The sequence below is a fragment of the Equus quagga genome, unplaced genomic scaffold, assembly GCF_021613505.1.
Source record: "Equus quagga isolate Etosha38 unplaced genomic scaffold, UCLA_HA_Equagga_1.0 599_RagTag, whole genome shotgun sequence".
Taxonomy (NCBI): Eukaryota; Metazoa; Chordata; class Mammalia; order Perissodactyla; family Equidae; genus Equus; species Equus quagga.
The window spans coordinates 312005-337147 of NW_025800286.1; the positions used below are offsets into that span (position 1 = coordinate 312005).

General features: G+C 34.6%; 1 protein-coding gene and 2 pseudogenes across 1 annotated transcript; all 3 read left to right on the forward strand.

Moving 5' to 3' along the window:
• The first annotated feature begins 4180 nt into the window (after window positions 1-4180).
• LOC124233986 (olfactory receptor 1019-like) lies at window positions 4181-6553 on the forward strand (annotated as a pseudogene).
• Window positions 6554-15194: 8641 nt separating this feature from the next.
• LOC124233998 (olfactory receptor 5W2-like) lies at window positions 15195-16130 on the forward strand. Its single transcript, XM_046651261.1, has one exon. The coding sequence runs from the start codon at window positions 15198-15200 to the stop codon at window positions 16128-16130; it is 933 nt and encodes a 310-aa protein (XP_046507217.1). The 5' UTR covers window positions 15195-15197.
• Window positions 16131-19898: 3768 nt separating this feature from the next.
• LOC124233987 (olfactory receptor-like protein OLF2) lies at window positions 19899-24292 on the forward strand (annotated as a pseudogene).
• The last annotated feature ends 851 nt before the right edge of the window (window positions 24293-25143 follow it).

The following is a 25143-nucleotide window of genomic DNA, read 5'->3' on the forward strand; positions in this document are numbered from 1 at the left end:
AGCACTATGACTCATTTAAAGAATAGCTAAAATTAAAAAGATTGACAATATTAATATCAAGCACTTATGTGGATGTGGAACAAGTACAGCTCTCACACATTGCCAGTGGAAGTCGGAGTTGACATCCAGCTTTGGAAAACTCTATGGTAGTATCTACTATAGCTGGCCCTAAAATTCCCCTTCTAGTTTTATGTCAATAGAAATGAGTGAGTATGTACACCAAAGCTTGTGCAAAAAATGATCAATGTAGCATTATTTGTAATTTGGCAAATAATTTGGAATACATTTGTTCATTGGGACACTATATAGCAAAAAGATTGAAAGAACCGTCATCATATGCAACGACTTGGAAGAATCTCGTATACATATTGTTGAATGAAAGAATTCAGACTTAAAGGATAAAAAATGAATGATTTCACTTCTATATATTTTTTAAAGTATATACAGAACTACTTAGGATACTGGACATTAATTTGTTTTAGGGCCCACGGATACTCTCTGCAATGCTCTTTGTATTTTGTTTTCTGGTCAGGATTATGATGCAGACATATTTTAATTTTTGAAAATTGCTTTAAAAATATATGTATATACGTATAACTTTAAAAGGTTTTCTAAAATCAAATAGTATTTACTATCACAATATAGGCAACTGCATGATTTCATTATTAATTTTTAAATCTCTAGCAGCTTCTTTTATAAAATATGTTTTCAAGATATTCTTTTACAATTAATAAAACAAACAACTTTTATAGAATAAATGTTTATCCTTTATGTTACTAAAATGTGCTACCTTGCTTTAGAATTGAGATGTTGTGAGAAACCCACTGGCCCTGTTTTTCTCATTTCCCGGCAAACCTACAAAAATGGAAATCAGTTTAAGGGGCAAAGTGTTTATTTGGTATCAAAGAATAGCAGTTCAGGGAGCACAGATTCAGGTAGAAACTCAAATAGTGTCCCACTAGGGAATAAAAGTCAACGGCTTTTAAAGACATTTGTATTACAAAGAATTTTTATTGGAGTTGGGTAAAGAACCTAGTCTTAGCTAAACATTGATTGAATACTGATTTTATCTTCAGAAAGTCCAAAATCATCAATCTTTGTGATCAGGATGTTTGTTCTCTTCCTGACTTCTCAAACAATTGCTTGTAACAATTGCTGTTTTGGTCCAGTCCAAAGGTTTGGCTCATCCCAAGGTTCAAGACAGCAAGGCAGTCTCTGGAAAGGCAGCTCTGACTCCATTTTTTTTTTTTTTTTGAGGAAGATTAGCCCTGGGCCAACATCTGTGCCCATATTCCTCTACTTTACATATGGGACGTCTAGCTCAGCATGGCTTGACAAATGGTGCGTAGGTCCACACCCGAGATCTGAACCAGTAAACCCTGGCTGCTGAAGTGGAATGGGTGAAGTTAGCTGCTGCACCACCAGTCCAGCCCCCCTGAGTCCATTTCTAAATGGCTTAACTAAAGTCAATTTTGACAACTCAAAGAGGGAGACTTAGTGAACCTGGTTTTCCTTGGTAACATTATTATGCCCTGCACTTATTTGATATGGCCCATGCCTCGGGACCACACAACCATCTTCTGGAAGAAGGAGTTTACAAGTAGACAGTTGTTTATGTAGTATTACGGTAGGTGCACCAGTGATACCAGGAAAGCCATGTACATACAGATTTTTTCTCACTTGGTGTCTCTGATGTCTTAATTCTACTGTAAGTATTTTCCCATCATAGTTAAAGAAAACGATTCTATTAAAACACAAACCCTTTGGGAAATGATTTAGATTATACAATTTTCAGCAAGACATTCTTGCCTGAGCACCGGCTTTAATGAGGAGTGGGAGTTAGACTTCATGGTCTGGAGGGGAAGCCATGTTTAAGAAGATTAAGTTTGGATGCTGCTTATACAGAGTGTAGCCTCACTGGAGACAGGAAAGCACCTCAGAGAAAATTAGTGTGGAAGGGAATCAGAAATAAGTGACCAAGGAACACTCTTCTTCCTGAAAATATGCACCAGAAAATGGTAGTAAATCTCTTAGGTACAACAAATATATCATTTTCTTGAGTTTACCTGGTGAAAAATTGCTAGCAATTGCTTAGGAGGTTTGAGATTTGCATCAATATCTCCCACAGGAGCACATTTGATATTTTAGTATTGGGATCATCACACAAAGAACAACAATACATTTATGAAAAGGCATTAAAAATTGTCACCAAATCACTTTACCAAAATTAAAACGATGTTAATTTAAATGAAATTCACCTGAAGAATATTTTAACTTTATTAAAAGCAGGCAGAAACTCTGTAATAACAAACAAGTAAACAAAAATAACTGCAAATCTATGTTTCCATTTACTCCAGGTGATGTTTCAGAAGAAATGTGAACGTACCTGAGATATTAGAATGTATGATCTGGTGCATGCCTTGTGTAGTTTACTTTTTTCTGGTTTGCACAAATTTTCATTTACATATTTGAGACAATTAAATTAACTGCAGTAAGACTCAAGTTGTACACTAATATATAAGATTATTGTACATTTTTTCAGAACATTAATCAACTGTAGGCATTTAAAGAACACATAGCAATCTATGCCTGTGCAGCAACGATTCACACACATGATAAAACATTACGCAATAAATGGGCAATACAGAGAGTATCCTCCTAAGCTGCCAGGTTGCACAATGTTAATGGACATCAATTTCTTTATTTTCTATTTGATTCCTGGGATGATGAATTACTTTCGCTTCACACCAACTTAATAAGGTTCAAGCGCCCAGTTGATATAAACAAAAAGGATTACTTCCCAATGTAGCAACTGTTTGTATTTGCTCCCTCGCTGTTGAGATCCTGTTTTAATTTAGATGTGGGACTTGAATAGTCTCTCAGAAATATAGGAGTATATGGGTCATTAATTTCGTGAATTTTAAAATGTCACTTTAATATGAACTCACCATAACATTCCATTAGAATATTTGAGAGAATTATCTTTTCAGACAAATTTGTTTCATTGCACTGTATTCAGGAATCTATTGTGAGAAATTTCTATGGATTCGATCAAACTGTCTATGCGACTGGACCACTGGTTTTCAATTTCTGTAAAATATTATGAGATTATTAGAGAAATGTCAGGAGATATGTGATAATATATGAAATGTATGATAATATGTGGTAATAGTTAGATAATGCAAAATCTAACTATACTAAAAATGCCAAATTGCCTTTATTTAAAGTTAAATCCTTTTGCTTTTAAAGGCCATTTCTCAGAATTTATTTCAAAGAAGACTCTTGCTATGGTAAATTATGTACGTAAAATTTTACTTACATCAGGGTTTATATGACAAAGAATTGCATATAAGCCAAGCGGCCACTAGCAGGGTGTAGATTGAATCAATTAATATACATTAATAGAAACGGATATTACCTCTATTCACAATACTCTTATATATAAACTATGTATACTCTGATATCTTTTTTGTTTAAAAACTAAACAATTATCCCTAGGCAGCAAGATTATCAGCAATTGCTCCTGTTTTTACAAAAATTATTATTTGTAAATATGTTTAAAGGGAGAGTGTTTGTGTATGTTTACCTGAGAAAGTATGTGAGCGTGAGTGGGCATGTATTTCTTGTATAAAATATGGAAATGAAACCAAATGCGTATATAAGAGCTGGTGAACTGGAAATAAGGATGCCCTTGGACTGGATTCATTTACCATGGGTAAATAGGTACAATATTGGGCAGAAAAATAGTAATGAAATGGATTTTTTTTAAAGTCTGTATTTTTCACAATCGCCTTGACTGTAAAAAATATCAGATGATAAATCACACTATTACATCTGTCACTTATTCCTCAGAGAACAACTGTTCAACATCCAGAGATCAGACACAGAGATGGATATATAATCCAGGTCAACGGGAGACAACACTGAACCCTTCTTCAGATAGAACTGCATGCAACAAAGAAGTCAGTAGTTGTGGGCCAGGTACCAATATTTTTTGTGGTTTCTCTGATTTACATTTTAGATTTATTCAGTCCTTTTATCTTTTTTTGACTGAAAGTCTGTTATAAAAACAAAGGAAGATATGAAATATAACACAAAATTTATTTCAATTACTTCTATTGATTTCTTTATTTTTAAAATATATATAAATAGATTGCAGGGCTTACGATAAATTGCAATCATGGGTTTTGAAGGTGATTGGAAATTTTTTTTGTTTTAAATTTCTTATCTGCATTTTTATTACTTTAAAAATATTTTTATTTTTAAGGAAAATATTTGTTTAAAGATGTACCTATAGGGACAGATGTGTTAGTGAGTTCAGACCAAGTTTTTGGAAACCTGCGCATTGATCACTAGATCAATATTCAGATGTTCTTTTTCTGTCCTTCATCTGCCTTCAAATCCACCTTCCTTATATTCTCACAGAACAGAGGAGGTCATGGATGACATTATATATAACATAATTGGTTTGGGTAAAATATAACAGTAGGACATAGAATTCAATTATCTTCCCAAGGACAACCAACTCGTTTAAACCAAAGGAGACAGATTTCAGAGATAGTCAAGAGAACTAGAAATCAAAGAAAAAAATAAAACATTGCTACAATTTTTAGGGTTGGGATGGGGCACAGTTCAGACTCTTTCTGATATCATGGGACTGTGGACATAGAAGCACTTTTATCATGTCTCTTACCTGTGTGACCTGTTGGCGAATAGATCATGTGGACTCTGATTAGGTGGGGAGGACTCACACAGTAACTATATCCCTTTTCTTGCCTCTCTGTCATCTGTGCTATCAGAATCTCTACAGTTAGGTCCAAAACATTCTTCATAATTGTCCCTGAGCCAAGCAACTGTCAGAGGGAGCCTAGTTAACCCTGGCATATTCCTGCTGTGCACTCTGGTGCAACACTCATGGAGACCCTTCCACCCTCTTCTTTAGCAGCCACCACCTTCCATTCTCCAGTGGGTCCTGGATCACATATTATCTCTATCCCCTGTTAATGAGGGAATAGGACCTCATTAGGCTGGATAGGACCTGAGGGGTTAATGGGGAAGAGGGGATGTGTTATATAGAGGAAATTGCCATAGCTCTGCTGTTCATAATTTTGAATAATGAGGGAAAAATAAAGAAATATCTCATTACCTGCATCTGTCACTTAACTATACTTCTCTATTACAGGATATAACATTTCTAGAACTTTGAAAACAAAAACTGTCATGTCATCAGATGTGGATTATCTAGACCAACTAATTGTAAGAACTATTGCCATGACTCTGAAGACTTCAAATTCTTAATCCGTTAGAAGTAGCAAAAATTATCGTAAATACTACATAGGTTGGTTTAGAAATAACATGTTTAATTTGGATGAAAGTACCCTACAAACTCTTTACAGTGCTATACAAATGTAAGCAGTATTATTATTATTTTATCAATTTATATGTAATTCTATATTTCCAGGAGATCAGTTTACCTAAAATAGACTTAGCATTGTCTATCTCTTTTTCTAATTACTGAAAAATACAAAGGAATGGCACTTTAACTGTTGAGATAGTAAGATGATGTTACCCTCCACTTCCACTTCTTTCCTAACTAGCAATTTCCAGACCTGAGTGTTGGCTGTTGAGAATTTCACTGTGCTTCCTGACTTCATATTCCTAGGACTTTCTGACAGACAGGATGTGTAGCAGGGGCTCTTTGTGCTCTTTCTGCTTGTCTATGGCATAACTGTGTTTGCCAATCTAGGGATGATCCTGCTGATCAAGACAGACTCCAGACTCCACACACCCATGTATTACTACCTGAGCAATCTGTCATTCTGTGATGTTGGTTACTCCTTTACTGTCACTCCCAAGATGCTGGCTGATTTCTTATCTGAGAAAAGATGATTGCATATAATTTCTGTGCCATTCAGATGTATTTTGGGGGAGGCCTTTGTAACTGTGGACTGTGTCTCATGTTGGCCCTTGTGGCATGTGACCATTGTGTAGCCATTTGCTGTCCACTTCTTTATACTATTGCCACGTCCAAGAGAGTCTGTACCCAGCTAGTGGCCTTTGTGTATACTGAAGGTTTGGTAGATTCAGGAATCCACACCTGTTGCACATTTCAATTATTATTCTGTTAATTCTAATATCATCAATCAATTTTTCTGTAACATCCCACCCTTACCAGACCTTTCTACCTCAGACATAATCATCAATGAGATTGTGTTATTTGCTTTTGGTAGCTGTGTTCTGGGATACAGCATCATCACCACTGTCCCCCTGTCCTACAGCTACCTCGTAACTACCATCCATAGAATGAACTCAGCTGAGGGAAGCTTTCTGTATGTGCACCTCCCACGTAAGCACTGTGGCTATGTTTCATGTTACACTCCTGTTCAAGTATTTCTGACTCAGCTCGAGTTACTCCAAGGACACAGACAAAATGACCTCTGTTTTCTATGCACTTGTCATCCATATATTAAACCTACTCATCTACAACCTAAGGAATAATGATGTGAAAAGTGCCCCGAAAAAATCAATTGGCACTAAATTATCTTCTGGGTGAAATTATGTTTTCACCAAAAAATATTTATTTAAAGATTCTCAGAGCTAACGTTCAGGTAATTTGACTTAGTTTCCTATAGTCTCACCAATACACCTTCCAGATATTTTTTATTACTTATCATCGTGCCTAAATTGAGTGTAGAGAGGCTTCATTATTGATCTTATTCTTGCCTCCAAGCTAAGGAAGAGCAGTAACAGAATTATTTTCCTATTTTGCACAGAGAGTATTTTAAACCTCCCTTCTCTGTTTATAGTTATGTCCCAGTGATATATCATGGATAGAGCAAACCCTCCCCCCATGTCAATTCAACTTTCTCTTCTAAGTTTCCAAGGTTCCAATATTTTTTTTAAACCAATGGTTTAATAAACTTGCTTAGTCTAATTAAGTGTTAGTGGGTTACATTAGGTTTATTTGTATCTTTCCTTTGTACAAGTATCACCCTATAAACGTTCCACTGTAGCACTTAGAAGTTTATAAGAAGTAAATTAATAACAAAGAATAAATTTAAAAACCCTGCCCTCCCTCAAAGTTCCATAAATGTAAGTCCCTTGTCTGTCTTGTTGTCCAATATTTCTTCTTTGCAATTTACAACACTCAAATACAGGATACCATTCAAAATAAATTTGTTCAGCTATTTAATAAATGAATATGTCATGGCCCCTGCAAAATTCAATCATCATCATCCTCTTCCATTGTTAGTCTTTCCACATCACATGCTTCTCACACATCCACCAATGACTGATGGCAAATATCGTTGTCCAGATACAATGTTATCAGTGACTGTGTGTAGTGGGTTAATATTATAGCCAAGTTTTATATCTTGACTCCTTTTTTTCATCCTTACCATTGAATCTTTAAATGTAAGTATGACATAGAAAACGTAGGATTGGATATATGTTTAACACAGAGAGCAGACAAATACATTAGGGAGATAGGCTGTGTAACTACCATTGTTAGAAATAGAACAGCCATAATGTTCAATAGCCCAATAAGTAAGTGGTCCAGTGTTAAAGCCAGAGGTGGCAATTTTTAACCTCCCTGAACATCTCTCTTTCCAGAAACACACTATGAACCAGGTAATAATGCAACTCTATGTCACTTTACTATTTAACATGTCACTCTTTTGTTTTCTATACCCGTGTTACCCCTATGTAAAATACGGACTTCACCAAGATTAACTCTAAAGTCCTTTCTATTTGATACAATCTGTCTCAATGAAATATGAATCTACTGCTGTATAAACCCATCCCCAGTATTGGAAAGGTTTTGAAAAATAAAAAATGATGAGTCACTTCCGTTAATACAAAACACCTGTATTGCACGTCTAAGCTGTTTTAACCTGGAATAGTGGTGACAATAAAGCCAGCTGGATAGTAAGAATTTCAGAAGACCAAATACTTAAATATGACCCTTTTTAGTGACCTGTTATTCAAATTCATAAATTCATAGACACTTAATAGAATTGGATATCCAACTTTATTGGTATAGAAGGAAATAAAAATAAATTCCTAAATGTCGTATTATGACTCAACTACAGATTGGTTAAAATGAGAACAATCAAAACATTACATATTGGTGTGGATGTGGAATGACAGTTGCTCTCACACATTTAGAATGGAAATGAGAATTGGCATTGTACTTTGTAAAACTTTATGAAAGTGTCTACTAAATGTACATATATAAATGTCCTTGACCTCAAAATTCTGTTCCTAGGTTTATACCCAGGGGAAATGAGTTAACCTGTCTACCCAAAGACATGTACAGTTATATTCACCATTGTCTTATTTACAATAGCATAAAACTGAAAGCAATTCAAAGTTTTATCAACAGAGTAGATGAAGAATTGACAAAGTGTTAAGTAGTGAATATTTTAGAGTGTGCAGGCCATAAACTCTTTGTCATAATCACTCAGGATTTTTCTTGTATGATGGACACAAAAAAACCCATCAACCATATATAAATAAAACAGTGTGTCCCAAGTCCAATAAAACTTTATGCACCATTGTTTCTTGATCCCCGTTCTAAATTAGATAAACAACTTTTTGGTAAGTTTGTACACTGGAAAACTACACAGCAATGAGGATGAATGAACTATCTCCACTGGCAAGGGCATGGAAAAATCTCACAAACATAGTGTTGAGTAAAATAAGCAAGACAAAAATACATAAAACTGTATGATTGTGGTACTATATACCTCAAAAACATGAAAACTAACTTAGCATATTGTACAACAATGTCTGATGGGTGTGGGATGATTTCTAAGATGCTAGTAATGTGTTTTTTTTTTTTTGCCTGGTTGGGTGAGGAGATCTTTTAATATCTGAAAATTGAGTTGCACTGTACTTTTATTCCATGAAAGTTTTCCATATGCATATTATACTACAGATTTCCCAAAAACAAAGTATGTTGACTATCAGATTGTAAACAATGACAAGATTTATTTTTTAAATTTTTTTAATTTAACAGTGCCTTGTACACAATATGTTCATAATATATTTGTAAAATTAATATACTGCCTAATTTCATTGAATAGCTCAGTATATAATTAATCTTCACCATACTCAAAGTGCTGCCTTGCTTGCAGAACGACAATGTCTTTATCCACCCACAGGTATTTCTAATCTTTCCTCTAGTGGCAGGGACACAGTGTGTTTTGGGGCGAGTATCATGAAATAAAATCTGTGTCATAATACTTAATGTTTCAGGGACAGACAACTATTTTCTGAAGAATGTGATCTTCTAGGTAGTCATATGCCTACACAGTATTATTTTAGTGTAGTCCAGAAACCCTTAGATATAAATTTTTCCCACTTGCTCGTATCTGATGTATAAAATTTCTCTAAAGACAGTTTATTTTCAATTATTTAAGAACTCTATCCTTAGTTAAACAGATCCATTTGAGAGTTAAATTAAGTTATGCAGTTTATAATAACAATGGAGCGCCACAGACTCAGGTTTACATCATTGGGAGGAAGTAGATTGAGGGGAATTTAGTCTACAGGGTCTGGAAAAGCAGCCCTGTATAACAAGCTACAGTTACATCCTGTTTGAACAAAATGTAATCTGAGGGATTTTCACATCCCTGAAGACAGGAAAGCAACTGAGGGGAAAACTAATTTGAAAAGACCAAGAAAAATTCTACACCCTCAAAATATGTACCAGAAAACTAAACAGTGATAGCAAACACCTTGGATGACACAAATGCACCAGTCTCTTAAGTTTAAATAGTATAAAATTATTAGCAATTAGTTATATGGTTTGAGCTCTTAATCAACAATATCTTCCACAGGAGTACATTTGGTATCTTAGTTTTTGGAACATCACATAAAGCATGACAATCTATTCTTTGAAGAGGACTTTCTTGATTCACATGTGGTATATATCACTCAGAATGTGGCCAATACAGAGGCCCCGAGGGGTGCCATGTTGCACAATTTCAAGGGCCAACAACTTTTTTTATTTTCTATTTACTCCCCGGAATGGGACAATGCAGCCACTTCCATATCATTTTCTTTTCATACAAATGTTAATAATGTTCAAGTGTTCAATTATAATAAATAAAATCCAGTATTAGTCATTTTCCATTCAAGTAGACTTTCCTCCAGCTCAAAACAGATATGTAATACCTTTTACAATAAACATGTGAACTCAGAATAGGAGTTTTATGGTGATACTGTATTCTATGAATGTTTACAAACTTTAAAAGCAATCACTAGGTGTTAAATTATCTTCACAAATGATGTTGGACTTGAACTCAGGAAGCTCCTCTCTGATTTAAGTAAGAAATTTTAATATACCTTATACTGATTCTTTCTACTACATTTTAGCAAAGAATTTTTCTTTTTACTTTGCACATTCAAACACACGCACATACCTGGAGCACTGTATACATAGCGTTCTATAAGAGTGTGAGTTATGTGTTTGTGCACGTGTGTGTGTGTGTATGCTATAAGATTGGCTATAAACATTATCCCTGCCAATTATTAAGCAAAATTGAAGGAATACTGTAACAGTTACATACAAAAACAGCATACCAAAGCCATTACAACCCAATCTGCTCCCACCTCAATTCAAGATGTGTGTCCATGCATATAGAAACATATGCTCACACAAATGTACGTACATGTATACACATACATGCATTTTAGTTCTGGTGAGTAAACAATGTGGCTTGCTAACATTAATTTTTCTTCTCATGCCAAGTGACAAAATTGCCATGCTATATACAAATCAATATTCTGGGGGCAATCCTCTATCTTCAATGCTTGCCCAAGCTATTAGTTTATTATTGAATATAACATTTCTCTGAACTGCTTTGTGGTATCACTCATTTACTGAAGAGAGTTAATTAAATAATTGCTAAGGGAATTTAAATGGACCGTAAATTCTTACTTATAAAAGTTATTCTTTTACTTCACTAAGTAGAGAGGAAACTATAAGATGATTAGTGATAACACTAATACTTGTGAATCATCATAATTCTAAAAGTGAAGATACACTGCAGATGTAAGATCAGTGTATTTTTTCCCATTTTCCATTTCCAAACGTTGTTAATGGAATCCAGGTATTCCTGAAAACAACACCTATGCTCACTATCAATGAAATTTAGAGTTGATTTTACATACTTATCTCTGAATGTGTTAGCCTTTCATGCTGTGCTTTTGGGGTTCCTTCATAGCCTTTTAGTACGGGAAATTTTATTGTGAACTATCTAGACCAATTATTTCTCCTAAGGAAACTTAGAAATAGAAAATTTGGATAGTATTCTGATGAATCAAAGACAAAGGAAGAGTTTAAGAATTGAGTCTAGAAACAAACATCCTTATTTATAGAATATATATCTGTGTATACATGAAAAAGTACATAATAGTGAAAATAAATACTTCCTGAAACAAAGTTTCTCTCTAGTTATATTCTCTATATACTATTCTGGTTACCTTTTACTACATAAACATTGCATGGCTTAAAACAATGATCATTGGTCAATTATTCTGTTCTTCCTTATGTTGGCTGAGGTCACAATGAAGTATTCAGTTGAAAGTTGGGATAGGCTATAGGGTCTCTCATAACTGGCACCAGGATGAGAATGCCTAGAAAGATCTACTCAGCTGGCCCCCTTCCCTCTCCATATAGTCTCAGAGTCTATCATATGGTTTACTCAGAAGGATAGTTGGACTTCCTACGTGGCAGCTCTCAGTAGTGACATACAATAGTTCTGCATATTTCTGTTAGTCAAAGCAGTTAAAGAACAGCAAAAATTCAACAGGAGGATATATAAGAACATTGTCTTTAAGGAAAAGGTGTAAGATGTGTGCAGTCATCTTTAATCTGCCAAACCATCATAGGCCACTGCAGAACTTTGAGATTTCTCATTCCAGATTCTTTTATTAATATTTTTAACACTTTAACTAAATGCATGAGAATGTGTGTAACCTTTTTATTCTTTGTTTTGTACATACTTACAAAGCCACTGAATAAAGCGGTACTGGAACGGCGGCTATATAGAAGGAAAAGTGACAGGCATTTCAATCATTGTCTTTGTGAAATCAGAGTTAACTCTGGGACCTTGGGAAGTAACCCAGTCACACCAGATTCCAAGATGGATAATCAAGGTTTAAGAAGTATGGAGAATTCCACTGTTATCTCTTGGGAAGTATATGGGGAGGACAGGAAATTCAAACTTACAACTATTCTCAATTTCTTAAAGAATTAGTATGTATAGTAGCAAACTAAATTTGTTTTTTTTTAAAGATTGGCACCTGAGCTAACAACTGTTGCCACTTTTTCCCTTTTTTTCCCTGCTTTTTTCTGCCCAAACGCCCCCAGTACACAGTTGTATATTTTAGTTGTGGGTCCTTCTAGCTGTGGCATGTGGGAGCCACCTCAACATGGCCTAAAGAGCAGCTCCATGTCAGCGCCCAGGATCCGAACCCTGGGGCGCCGAAGGGGAGCTTGAACTTAACCACTCAGCCATGGGGCCCGCCCCTAAATTTATTCTTGAAAAATGATTATCCACGCACAAGTTTTTAACTGGATCATACTTGCACATAGGAAATATGTCAGCAGAAAAAAATTCCAAAAGCTAGTGCATTGCTTTTCATACACCAGCCTCCATTTCAAGTAACCTAAAATATTTAAGAATAAATATTTAGGGTGCAATTACCTTTGTAAATCCTTGTCCTACAGACTTTGGGAAATACAAAATTAAAAACTGAAAGTATTTATAAAGGCTTAAATGTAATAGAGATTTTTATATGAATAAAATAAAAATAATTCAAAAAAGAGTCTACTAAGTATAGAGAATGTGATAGAGTCATAAAATCAACAAAGTGTGGATGGATGAGATGCATTTTGGGGATGAGAATGAGACAATGCTTGTTGAAGAAAGTGACCTTTATAGTTTCCATTGACAGGAATGTTTAAGCATAATTATGAATAACAGTTAAAAAGTAGAGAAAACCTAAATGTCCATTAACTGATGAATGGATAATGTACCTTATTCATAAAATGAAATATAATTCAGCCATAAAAAAGGAAATTCTGAAAATGCTAAAACATGGATGAATCTTGAAAACACTATGCTAAGTAAAAGAAGACCACTATCAACAACCCCCTCCCCCCCAACACACACACATATTGTATAATGCCAAGGTCTGAGCTGTCCAGTATAGGCAATCTCATACAGTCAGGAAGCAGATTGGTGGTTGCCAGGAGTAGTGGGGAGGCAAGAAGGGGAAGTGCCTGTTGAGCATGAGTTACTTACCCGAGTGATGAAAAATGTTCTGGAATTAGATAGTGGTGATGGCTGCACAACTTTGTGAAAATACAAAAAACTAAAGAAGTGCATACATGGAAAGGGTAAATTTTATAGTATATAAAACTATGTCTCAGTAAAATTAGTACCATCAAAGGATAATAATATTCCCAAATGAGTTGGTGAAGGAGAATGCTTCACAAATAGAGTAAACAAAATGAAAAATAGAAAGGAGATGAAAATTACTAAGGAGGGGATAATTTTGTATTTTATTGAATTTCTCCTTTGAGGCAGAGGGTTCAGATTCAGTGTAAATGTGAAGCTCTACACAAAAGTAATTTGCAGGTTTCTTCCTGTCAGATCAACATGTTGACAACAGTGAAGAAATAAGACTCAGTTTTTGCTAAAGTTCTTGCTGTACTCGCAGGGGAAAATACAGAACAAGGAATATAATTAATCCCATGTTAGCATATACTGAAGCCTGAGGGTGAAAGCGTCAGAGATTTAAATACCACATGCTATCTGGTAAAATAAAACACTATCTGCCTATTTTTCAGCCACCTGTAGCAAATGCAGAAAGACCTACTCATCTCAGGTAGGTTCCTGAGTCTCCAAATTTAAGGAACATAGGGGAAATTTTTGACATTTTTGAAAAAGAAATTTATAAATGATTGATTTTTACAGCTGCTGACACAGTTTAATAAACTCAGCAATCTATCGTCAAAAAATTATATTTTTTCTCAGAACAGAACTGACTGAAATTATTAGTATTCACAAAATAGTATTTTAATGATTTTATTTTAATCCAGGGTCACAGGAGAACTGTTTATCACTGGGGAAGTATGTACATGAATTTAAGTTTTTTTATTTCAGAAATAATTTAGATAGCACCTTACAAATAGCAACATGCATACTCACCTCCATGTGAACCACATGCTATATTTACTTAACTCCAAGAAAAAATAAATTCTCATATATTAACAAATGCATATATACTTTCAAACACATGAGACACACAGAAATATACTGATACACAAGTAAGAGAAGCCTTTATATCTCAGAAAGATGTATTGTCCATCATTCTATTTACAATTTTTAAATTCAAAACTCCATTTAAAAACCAAAAAGATGCAAATGTATGTGTTGTATTCTATTGTTTTCACTTATTTTTAGCACTTTTCTTTGGTCAAGAGAGTCATCTTTGGCACCAGACAACTCCCACAAATAGGGCATGAGTATTGTGACAGAGTAATAAGAATTTCTAGAGGAAAGGTTTAATGGTTATTTCATGTCTCACCAAAAACTAAACATAATTTAGACCAGGAACAGTAACATAATCATTTTCATTATTATTCGTTAATGATACTCACTGTTTCTAGAATTAACATCAAGTCTTTTAAGCCAACCATATTGAGGAACGTAACAATGGTAATCATTTTTTGTGTCCATGTGACTATTTTCAGGCTTAGAAAATGCTTAGTCCTACATCTTACAGCCTGGTCCTACTAACATCGTCTCTTCCACATTATTTTGAGTGTAGAATGAGATATTAATTCATCTAAATCTACGCCAGAGAGAAGAAAGTTAAAGTCTGGAGAAATAGAACTTATAGAAATTCACGTATATTATGAACGATATGTACACCAGATAAAAATTTTCCAATATCTATCTCAATTTATTTTTTATCATTCTCAAATACTTAGCAACCCTTCTTTAATTGATGAGTAATTTAATGGGAACATGGCTGGATAATTTTCTGAGCATTAAAAAACAATTACAGAAAGAAATTGTGTTCTCCTGTTCAAATATTTGTGGACTTCTGGAAAAGTTAAAATGTATCTATCATTTTTTTTATTATTTCCTCATAAATTTAGGTAAGAACAAAGAGGAATGGTTGGAGAAAATTGCTGCTCCTTGAATGGATTCATTTTCTTGGGAATGTCCAATAACCCTGGGATTAAAGTGATCCTGTTTACCATGTTTATAGTTGTTTATCTCATTAATTTGGGGGGAAATCTTGGAATGATTGCTTTAATTAGAATGGATTCCCAACTGCACACACCGATGTACTTTTTCCTCAGCCACCTCTCTTTCTGTGACCTTTGTTATTCCACAGCAATTGGTCCCAAGATGCTGGTGGATGTATTTGCCAAGAACAAATCAATCCCCTTCTATGGCTGTACTCTGCAATTCTTCATCTTCTGTACCTTTGCAGATTCTGAGTGTCTATTGTTGGCTGTGATGGCCTTTGATCAGTACAAGGCCATTAGAAACCCGTTGCTATATGTAGCCAACATGTCCAATCGAGTGTGCTCCCTGCTCCTGGCTGGGGTTTATCTGGTGGGAATGGCAGATGCTTTGATGCACACCTCATTAACATTCCACTTATGCTTCTGTGGGTCAAATGAGATTAATCATTTCTTCTGTGATTTACGACCACTTTTCCTCCTTTCCTGCTCTGATACACAAGTCAATGTGTTGGTATTATTCACCATTTTTGGCTTCGTTGAACTGAGCAACATTTCAGGAGTTCTTGTCTCTTACTGTTATATTACCCTATCAGTCTTGAAGATCCACTCTGCTGAGGAGAGGTTCAAAGCTTTCTCCACCTGCTCCTCTCACTTAACAGTTGTGGCAATTTTCCAGGGAACTATTCTCTCCACGTATTTCAGGCCGAGTTCTTTATATTCCTCAGATCAAGACAAAATTACCTCATTGTTTTACACACTTGTGATTCCCATGTTAAACCCTCTGATTTATAGCCTGTGGAAAAAGGATGTGAAAGAGGCCCTAGAAAAATTGAGAAGTAAAAGATGGTTTTAAATACTTGTGTGTACACATACACACTCACACATTTAATGATTGTTATTTTCATAAAATTATATAATATGATACAAGAGAAACATAATTTTCTCACATATTTAAATAAATGAGTATCTGTACTAAAGCTCAACCACAAGAAAATGTTGCAGTTCCCCAAATCTGTCAAGATTTACCATGGTCTTGAATTTAGTTGTGATCCATCTTTTTGTAGAAAATGTTCCCAAACCTTCTAATTTTGCCACTTTTTTTAATCATACTTTCACTCAAGCATCATTTCAAGTACTAAGATTTATTGTGTTCACTATGTGCTCTTTGTGCATTTAGATGCTCTGCATTTCAGGATGAATCCAGGAGTTTCTATACTAATAAACTCTATAATGAAGAAAAATAAATAGACGTTACTTAACTGAACACTCAAATAATTCATAATAAGGCTCAAAACTTTCATAAAGTTAAAAATTGGAGGTTAACAATCTAGAAAAAATGTGAAAATCTAGTCGGTAGAAGAAAAGCTTCCCTGGATGGAAATGAATATCTGAATAGTCTTAGATCTAAAAAGAAATGCGATTTGGGGAGCAGAAAGGATTCTAGGAAGAGGGCCTGACAGGTACAGAATTCTTCACGTGGCCGATTTTATAACGTTTTAGCATTAAAGAATCCCAAGGATAGGTTATAAAGAGCAATGTAAAGTGCCTTGATAAATTACATCATTGCGCTGTAATTATTTACTATCAACTCCTCTATCACTTCTTGCAGGAAGCTTCTCTTCAATTCCTCCCCTTTCTCAGCTTTGGTTAAATGTCCCTTTTTATAGTTCACAGACAGCTGTCTCCTTTAAGCATTGTTTTAATACCACCCTGTTCATTCAATCACCGTCTCTAATACGCAATTTGGAGGCATTTTTGCTCAAGGACTGAGAATTCCATCCCTTTTATCCAAAGTACCTGCATAGTGTTTGGGACAGCAAAAGGCAAAACAAACAAATAAAAACAATAAAATAAAATTGTAGATAACATGTTTGACTGCCTATTAGATGTGAGTAACACAAAATTAACTGAAGTTATGGTATGTGGCTTGAACATATATACTTTATAACTTTTATGAAAGTACGTATAGTGGATGTGGATACTAAAGTAATGGATCTGTGAAGACATACATGCCGATTACACTTAAAGTAAAGAGCATTTGCCTACGTATGTTCTTAATATTTGTCTGTTTCATCTGTCTCTGCTATTGCTTCTGACAGTTAAAGCACTGAATCAGCTTGTTGAGACAACACGGTTATGGCTATAGATTTGAAGGACCTTGAAAGACTCAAGGTTACTCTTTATTATCCATTAGAATGATAGAAGTTAAAGGCCATTGAATGTCTTAGATTTTCTAGTTGCCATTGTAAAATGCCTTTGTGGGAAGTCATTTCAAAATGGAAGTAAAACCCAAGAAGACTCTCTGATTTTCCAAAGAGCATTTGTGGGACAGTGTGACCTATCACATTATCATGACAGAAAAAAAAATATTATGGAGACTATTTCTCTTCTTTTTGACAAAAGGCTTTAAGGGTTTTCAACTGAACTATATTTCCTCAGTTAACAAATGCTCTTCTGGAATTGTTACTTATGAGTAGCAGCATGGTAGAAAACACTGTTTGAAATGTATTGTCTAAGAAAAATGGGATGTCAGTGGATCGCTGCTAATTTAGATGAAGTAAATATTTCACCTTTTTAACTTATCTCCCTCCATTATGAAAAGTACATATTTTAGAAGCAAAAGACTGATTATCTATATATTGACAGTTTTATCAGGATGAAAGGGTTTGAACTAAAGAGATGAGAATGTTAAGCCCTGTAAATGAAATTCCAAACTTAGAATTGATTGATTGAATTAATTGTGTGCTTCCTCACCCTGAATATATTAGGCTTTATAACACATTACAAGGAATATATTTTTAGGAGATTCATGACCGAAATAGAACTTTGGAGAGATGTCGTCTAAGGACTCTTTTATCTCCATATTCTACATAAATAGGGGACACCACATCAAAATACTATGATGTTTTATAGCCTCTCTACTTCCATTCTATCATTCCCTTCCCTTCTTCGGTTCTCTACATGACATCGTTCTCACACATCCCCAGTGACTGATGGACAATGTAATTGTCCAAATAAAGTATTTTGGGGGTTAAGGAAAGGTCTTTAATGATAGTGACATAGGAAGCTCATGAACTCCTCTTTTCCCATGGACACGCCAAATGAACAGCTACACATGCCACAATTCCCTCTGAAGGAAATCAAAACACCAGCTGAGTGACTCTTATACATCAGAAGAATGAAAAAATATCCACAATGAAATGGCTAGGAAAAGCTGAGACAGACTTTTGTAATAAATCCCACCCCCAGCACAGGGACATACAATTGGGAGGAAACCTCTAGCTCTCAGCTTCTCCCTGACAAGTGAACGATTTGGACTCCACAACTAGAAGCCCAACTTTTAAGACTCTCAGCAGAGGGATAGGCCTCCAAATCCTCTATCCTTGAAAGCCAATGGGACTTGTTTAAACAAGACCCATGAGAGTGTAGCAAATAAAGAAGTAGTTATTAAGAGAAGCCAGCACTAGCTGCAGCTATCACACCAGGGCTCAGAACTGAGAGAACAGGCAGAAAATCTCTCAGCCTTTCCCTGAATGGAATCTATACGCAAACATTAAAAGCTATTGCCTCAGGGACAGGCTGCTAATTTAGCAAGCATTGTGTGGCTGACTGAGATCCTCCCTGGAGATCAGAAAAGCCTGTGGGCACCCCCCTCCACTCTCTCCCTCTTGTTCACCTCAAGTCAGAAGTATATCCCTGAAAGGATCTTGCATAGACATCTGCACCCCAGCTTTTGTGATTGCTATCTGAGGAACATATCCCCAGATATCCTGGCTCTGATAACCAACAGGACTTCCATTCAGGAATACCACTGAAGTTTAAAATCATGCCAAGCACACAATGGTATGAAACTAGACAACACACAGAAGTAGAAAACTGGAAAATTCACAAATAGATAAAGAATAATCAACATGCTCTTGAACAACCAATGGGTCAAAATAAAAATCAATAGAGAATTCAAAAAAATATCTTGAGATAAATAAAAATACAAATATAACATGCCTAAAGTTAAGGGATGTGGCAAAAGCAGTTCTAAGATGGAAGCTTATAGTTAGAAATGCTTACATTAAGGAAAAAAAGGTCTCAAATAAACACCCTAACTTTATACCTCAAGGAACTAGAAAGAACAAACTAAGTCCAAAGTTAGTAAAAGGAATGAAATAACAAACATCAGAGCTTAAATAAATGAAAGAGAGACTAAAAAGACATAGAAAAGATCAATCAAAAAAGAGCTGGTATTTAAAGGATACACAAAATGCATAAATCTTTTGCTAGACTTACAAAGAGAAAAAACGGAAGACAAAAATAAATAATATTACAAATGAAAGAAGATACATTATACTTGGTATCGCACAAAGAATCATAGAAGACCGCTATGAACAATTATACATCAAGAAATTGGACACCTTAGAAGAAACTGAGAAATTCCTAGAACACACAACTCACAGAGAATGAATCATGAAGAAACAGATAATCTGAACAGACCAATTACTAGTAAGGAGAGTGAATCAGTAACCAAAAAACTCCCAACAAAGTCCAGGACCAGATGGCTTCTCTGTGAATTCTACCAACATTTAAAGAATTAATACCCATCTCTCTCAAACTCTTGAAAAAACCGAAGATGAGGGAACCCTTCCAAACTCATTTTATAAGGTCAGTATTACCCTGATACCAAAATCAGATAAGGAAACTGCAAGAAAATAAAATTAAAAGCCAATATGTTTGATGCACGTAGACGTGAAAATCCTCAGCAAAATTTCAGCAGACTAAATTCAAAAGTCAATTAAAAGGATCATATACCACAATCAAGTCGGATTTATGCCACAGATGCAAGGATGGTTCAACATCTGCAAATCAATCAATACAACGAATTAACAAAATGAAGGATAAAAATTATATGATCCTCTCAATAGATGCAGAAAAAACAAGTGACAAAATTCAACATCCTTCCATGATAAAACTCAGCAAACTAGGTGTAGAAGTGACTTACCTCAATATAAATAAGGGCAATAAATGACAAGCCCACAAGTAACATCATAGTCAACAGTGAAAGGTGAAATCTTTCCCTCTAAGATGAGGAACAAGACAAGGATTCCCATTCTTGTTAGTTTTAGCCAACATAGTGCTGAAAGTCCTAGCCAGAGCAATTAGGAAATAAAAGAAAGAAAAGCCATCCAAATCAGAAAGCAAGAAATCAAATTGTCTCTATTTGCAGATGACATGATATTGTATATACAAAACCCTAAAGACTCCTCTGAAGAACACTTAGAACTAATAAACAAATTCAGTAAAGTTGCTAAAAACAAAATCATTGTACAAAAATCAGTTGCGTTTCTATACACTAATAATGATCTATTAGAAACAGAGTTTAAGAAAACAATCTTATTTATAATAGAATCAAAAAGAATAGAATAAAATACTTAGGAATAAATTTAACCAAGGAAGTGAAAGATATATATATTGAAAACTGTAAGTTATTGATGAAAGTAATTGAACACACAAATAAATAGAACAATGTTCCATGTTCTGGAATCAGAAGAATTAATTTTGTTAGTTTAAAATCAGGAAGTGTGATGCCCTTAGTTTTCTTCTGCTTTCTCAAGACTTTTAACTATTCCAGGTGTCTTTTGATTCCATACAAATGTCAGGATTATTTTCCTATTTCTGTGATAAACACTATTGGGATTTTGATAGAGCTTTCATTAAATGTGTAGATCACTTTAGGTAGTATAGATATTTTAACAATATTTAGAGAGGACACAAATTTACACTCAAATACTTCTCACCTTTGCAATATTACAATGAATAAAGGCAAAACTAAATTTTTTTAGAAAAATAGGATCTTGGATTTTCTTAAAGCTTTTTCCATACACTCACGTATGTGTGATCAATATTAGCTGAAATGGTCTCCAAAAGCCTCTTTATTTTTACTATTGGTCCATCACTCACCTAACCACTTAAAATATTTAAGAAGTATTGAATTAGACATTAGTTGTGCAAGTCCTGGTGCTAGGGCTACGGGAACTATGCAAATTAGCCAAACACTGCTATTATTTCTAAGGAGATTGCAATGTGGTGAAAGACATAGGTAAGAATAAAATAAAGATAATTTAAAGAAACTGTGGTAGGTATAGCGGACATAATACAGTCATAAAATAATCGACAACTGATTGAATGATGTGACTGGAGAAATGGAATCACATGGACTTAATGAAAAAAAGTATTTATTATAACCATTGTAAAATTGGTATGTTTTTAGTGCGAAGGTGAAGGATATTGTTTCAGAAATGAAAGAAACATAAAAATAATTAAAGATAAATAATAGTTAAAATAATTTATTAAACACATTAATGCAATAAATTCAACAGGATAAATAAGAATTGAAATTAAAAAATTAAGTAAAGGACTTCTTTGAGTTTAATTAGATGTCTGATTTCACTGGAGGAAGATTCTGTAGACTTAGGGTAGCAATGACTCACAGTATGAAATAATTTTACCTTCCTGACATTGATCGATCTGGTTCAAGCGTGAAGAATTAAAAGTTCAGCGTTTGCTGAAGTTGTTGAAGCATTCACAGGGGAAAATTCAGAACTAGAAACCTAATTAATTGCATGCTTGCATAGTCCAAAACTGTGAGGGTGTAGGCTTTAGCGATTTAAGTCCCAAGTATCACTAAGAAAAGTAAAATGTGATCTGTCTATATTGTTCAGCTGACAGCTGTAAACACAGAAAACAAGCTCCTCACAGGTTGGTTTCAGAGTCACCAAATTTAAAAAGTGAAGAATAAAAACGTTACATTTGGAAAAATGAGGAAGCAAATATTTAGAAAGCTGTAACTATATTTTTTTTACTTACTTCCTCTAGTTATTCGTCTGAAACCTAATGGCAAAAAATGATATTCCTTAATAAAGCAGGGTGAATTCACTTCATTTTTATTAGCAAATGAACAGTTTTACTTATACCTTAGCCCAAATTAAGATGAATAATGTTTATTTTTTTAATCAGTGTGGAAAAGTATATGAAAATTTAAGGTGTTTTTCTAGTATTTTTAAATAGTAAAAATTGAGATATCACAATACAAATACTAATTACTGTATATTCAACCCCATACAAACCAGATATCACATTTAATCATCTAGAAAATAATGAGACCATCATTCATATTCCATCAGAGAGACATAGGTGCATGCACACACACACACACACACACACACACACGTACAGAAGCCTATATACCAAAGATATATTCATTATTTCTATTCAAACCTCTATTTTTAATGAATGAGTCAGGTTTAAAATCTAAAGGGATGGAAACGTACATGTTAAATTCTGTATACCCACTTGTTTTTTAGCATTTTTTGCTTTTTCTTGTCAAGGGAAATGTCCTTTGCCACCAGACTGCTCTGACATGTAGGTAATAATAATGAGGCAACTCAGAAATATATTCTAGAGAAAATTTATTAAAATATATTTAATGTCTCAATAAATAGTAAAACAATGTAGACCAAAAACATTAACATCATATTGTTCATTATTTTTGAAACACAAATATGTTCATTGTGTCTGAATTTAATACGTCTTAAGCAAATCATGATTTTTGGAGAATTCACTAAGATTAATCACTTTTAAGCCAAATTGGATATTTATTTTTCAAATATAAGGCTGTATAATCCAGCTTTGTCTTTAATTTGGGTGTCATTTTCGTATTACCTTTGACATGTAATGAGCTTTCAGTTCATGACTGATTGCTGAGATACATCAGTGAGGGTTCACACAAGCCACATATCTTATAGATGACATCTAAATTTAAAATCAAACTTTCTCAAAATCCTGTCCCAGACACTTTAACTTTTGTAAACAACATAACAATCAAACTTGTTTAGGCTATGTTCTGATGATAAAGAATATAGTGTACTGAAATAATTCCTTTCTGACTTACAGATTATATTTTTGTGTGCATCAAGAAGAGTTAAAACTTTGATCTACCCTTTCCTTGATCATTTCTGTAGCATTTTAGAAGAAAAATAAAGAAGAATGAATGAGGAAAATTGCTCTTATTGGAATGAATTCCTCCTCTTGGAGAAGGAATTCCAGTACCCCTGGAATCAAAGTGATCCTATTTACCATGTTTCTAGTTGTTTACATCATTAATCTTGTTGCAAATCTTAGGATGATCATTTTAGTTAGAAAGGATTCCCAGCTTCACACTCTGGTGTATTTCTTTCTCAGCCACCTCTCCTTCAGTGATCTCTGCTATTCCACAGCAATTGGACCCAAAATGCTGGTGGGTTTCATTGCCAAGAACAAGTCAATTCCCCTCTATGACTGTGCTCGGCAATTCTTGATCTTCTCTACCTTTGTAGATTCTGAGTGTCTACTGCTGGCAGTCATGGCCTTTGATCAGTACAAGGTCATTGGCAACCCTTGCTCTACACAGTCAACTTGTCCAGCAGAGTGTGCTCTCTGCTCGTGGCTGAAGCTTACATGGTAGGCATTACAGATGCTTCAATAAATACAACATTAATATTCCACTTATGTTTCTGTGGGTCAAATGAGATTAACCATTTCTTCTGTGATGTCCCCTCCCCCCCATTGCTCTCTTGCTCAGACACACAGGTCAATGAGTTAGTGACATTCACCATTTTTGGCTCCATTGAACTGATTACTTTTTCAGGACTTTTTGTGTCTTATTGATATATCACCCTAGCTGTGATAAGGATCCACTCTGCTGAAGGGAGGTTCAAAGTTTTCTTCACTTGCATCTCCCACTTAACTGCTGTGGCAATTTTTCATGGAAGTCTACTGCTCATGTATTTCCAACCAAGTTCTTCCTACTCCCTAGATCAAGACAAAATGACCTCATTGGTTTACACCCTTGTGATTCCTATGTTAAACCCTATGATTTACAGCCTACAGAATAAGGATGGGAAAGAGGTACTGAAAAACTTAAAAAGTGGTTCTATTGAAAAGTTTCATGTAAATATTTTTCCTCTGAACTTACACTGTAATACATGAAGATCAAAATTGTTTTGACTAATGTAGGGTGATCCAATAAGTACTTATGCTATCTTATAACCATACCAAAATTTGTCATTCCATACATATGCCATGCTTCATTTTAGGTCTTGAATTTATATTTGGTACTCCCTATTTGTGGAAAAGTTCTTATTTTCCCCAATTTCTATTTTACCAATGTTTCATTTGTGCATTATATAATTTTCTAAAAGTTATTGACTGTATCCAAATACCCATTGCACTTTTGGGTGCTTTGTATTTCATAGTGAATCCAGCACTTTTTAAAAATTTTTTCTGTTTTTTTTCCTGAGGAAGATTCACCGTGAAACAACATCTGTGCCAATATTCCTCTATTTTGTATGTGGGTCACTAAAACTGCATGGCCACTGGTTAGTGGTATAGGTCCGTGTCTGGGACCAAACCTGGGCCACTGAAGCAGAGGGTGACAAACTTAACCACTATGCCACAGGGTCAGCCCCTCTGAATCCAGCAGTTTTTATATTAGTGAGTCTTATCATTTAAAGAAAGTGACAAATAGTAATTAAATAATTAATCAGATTAGAGTCATGTATTGCTTAACAACAGGGATATCTTCCTAGAAATACGTTGTTAGGCAATTTGTCATTGGGCCAACATCACAGAGTATACTTACATAAACCTAGATGGTATAGCCTACTACACACCTAGACTATACAATACTAATCTTATGGGGCCACCATCGTATATGTGGTCCATCATTGACTGAAATATCATTATTCAGTGCATGACTCTATTTATAATAAACCATAATTATGCCACAATGTAAAAGGACTGAACACTATAAACCCAAAGCAGGTTGTTCAGATATAGTG

What these genes read in the sequence shown, in the direction of transcription:
- LOC124233998 (XM_046651261.1), top strand. Translation starts at nt 15,198, where the DNA reads ATGGTTGGAGAAAATTGCTGCTCCTTGAATGGATTCATTTTCTTGGGA.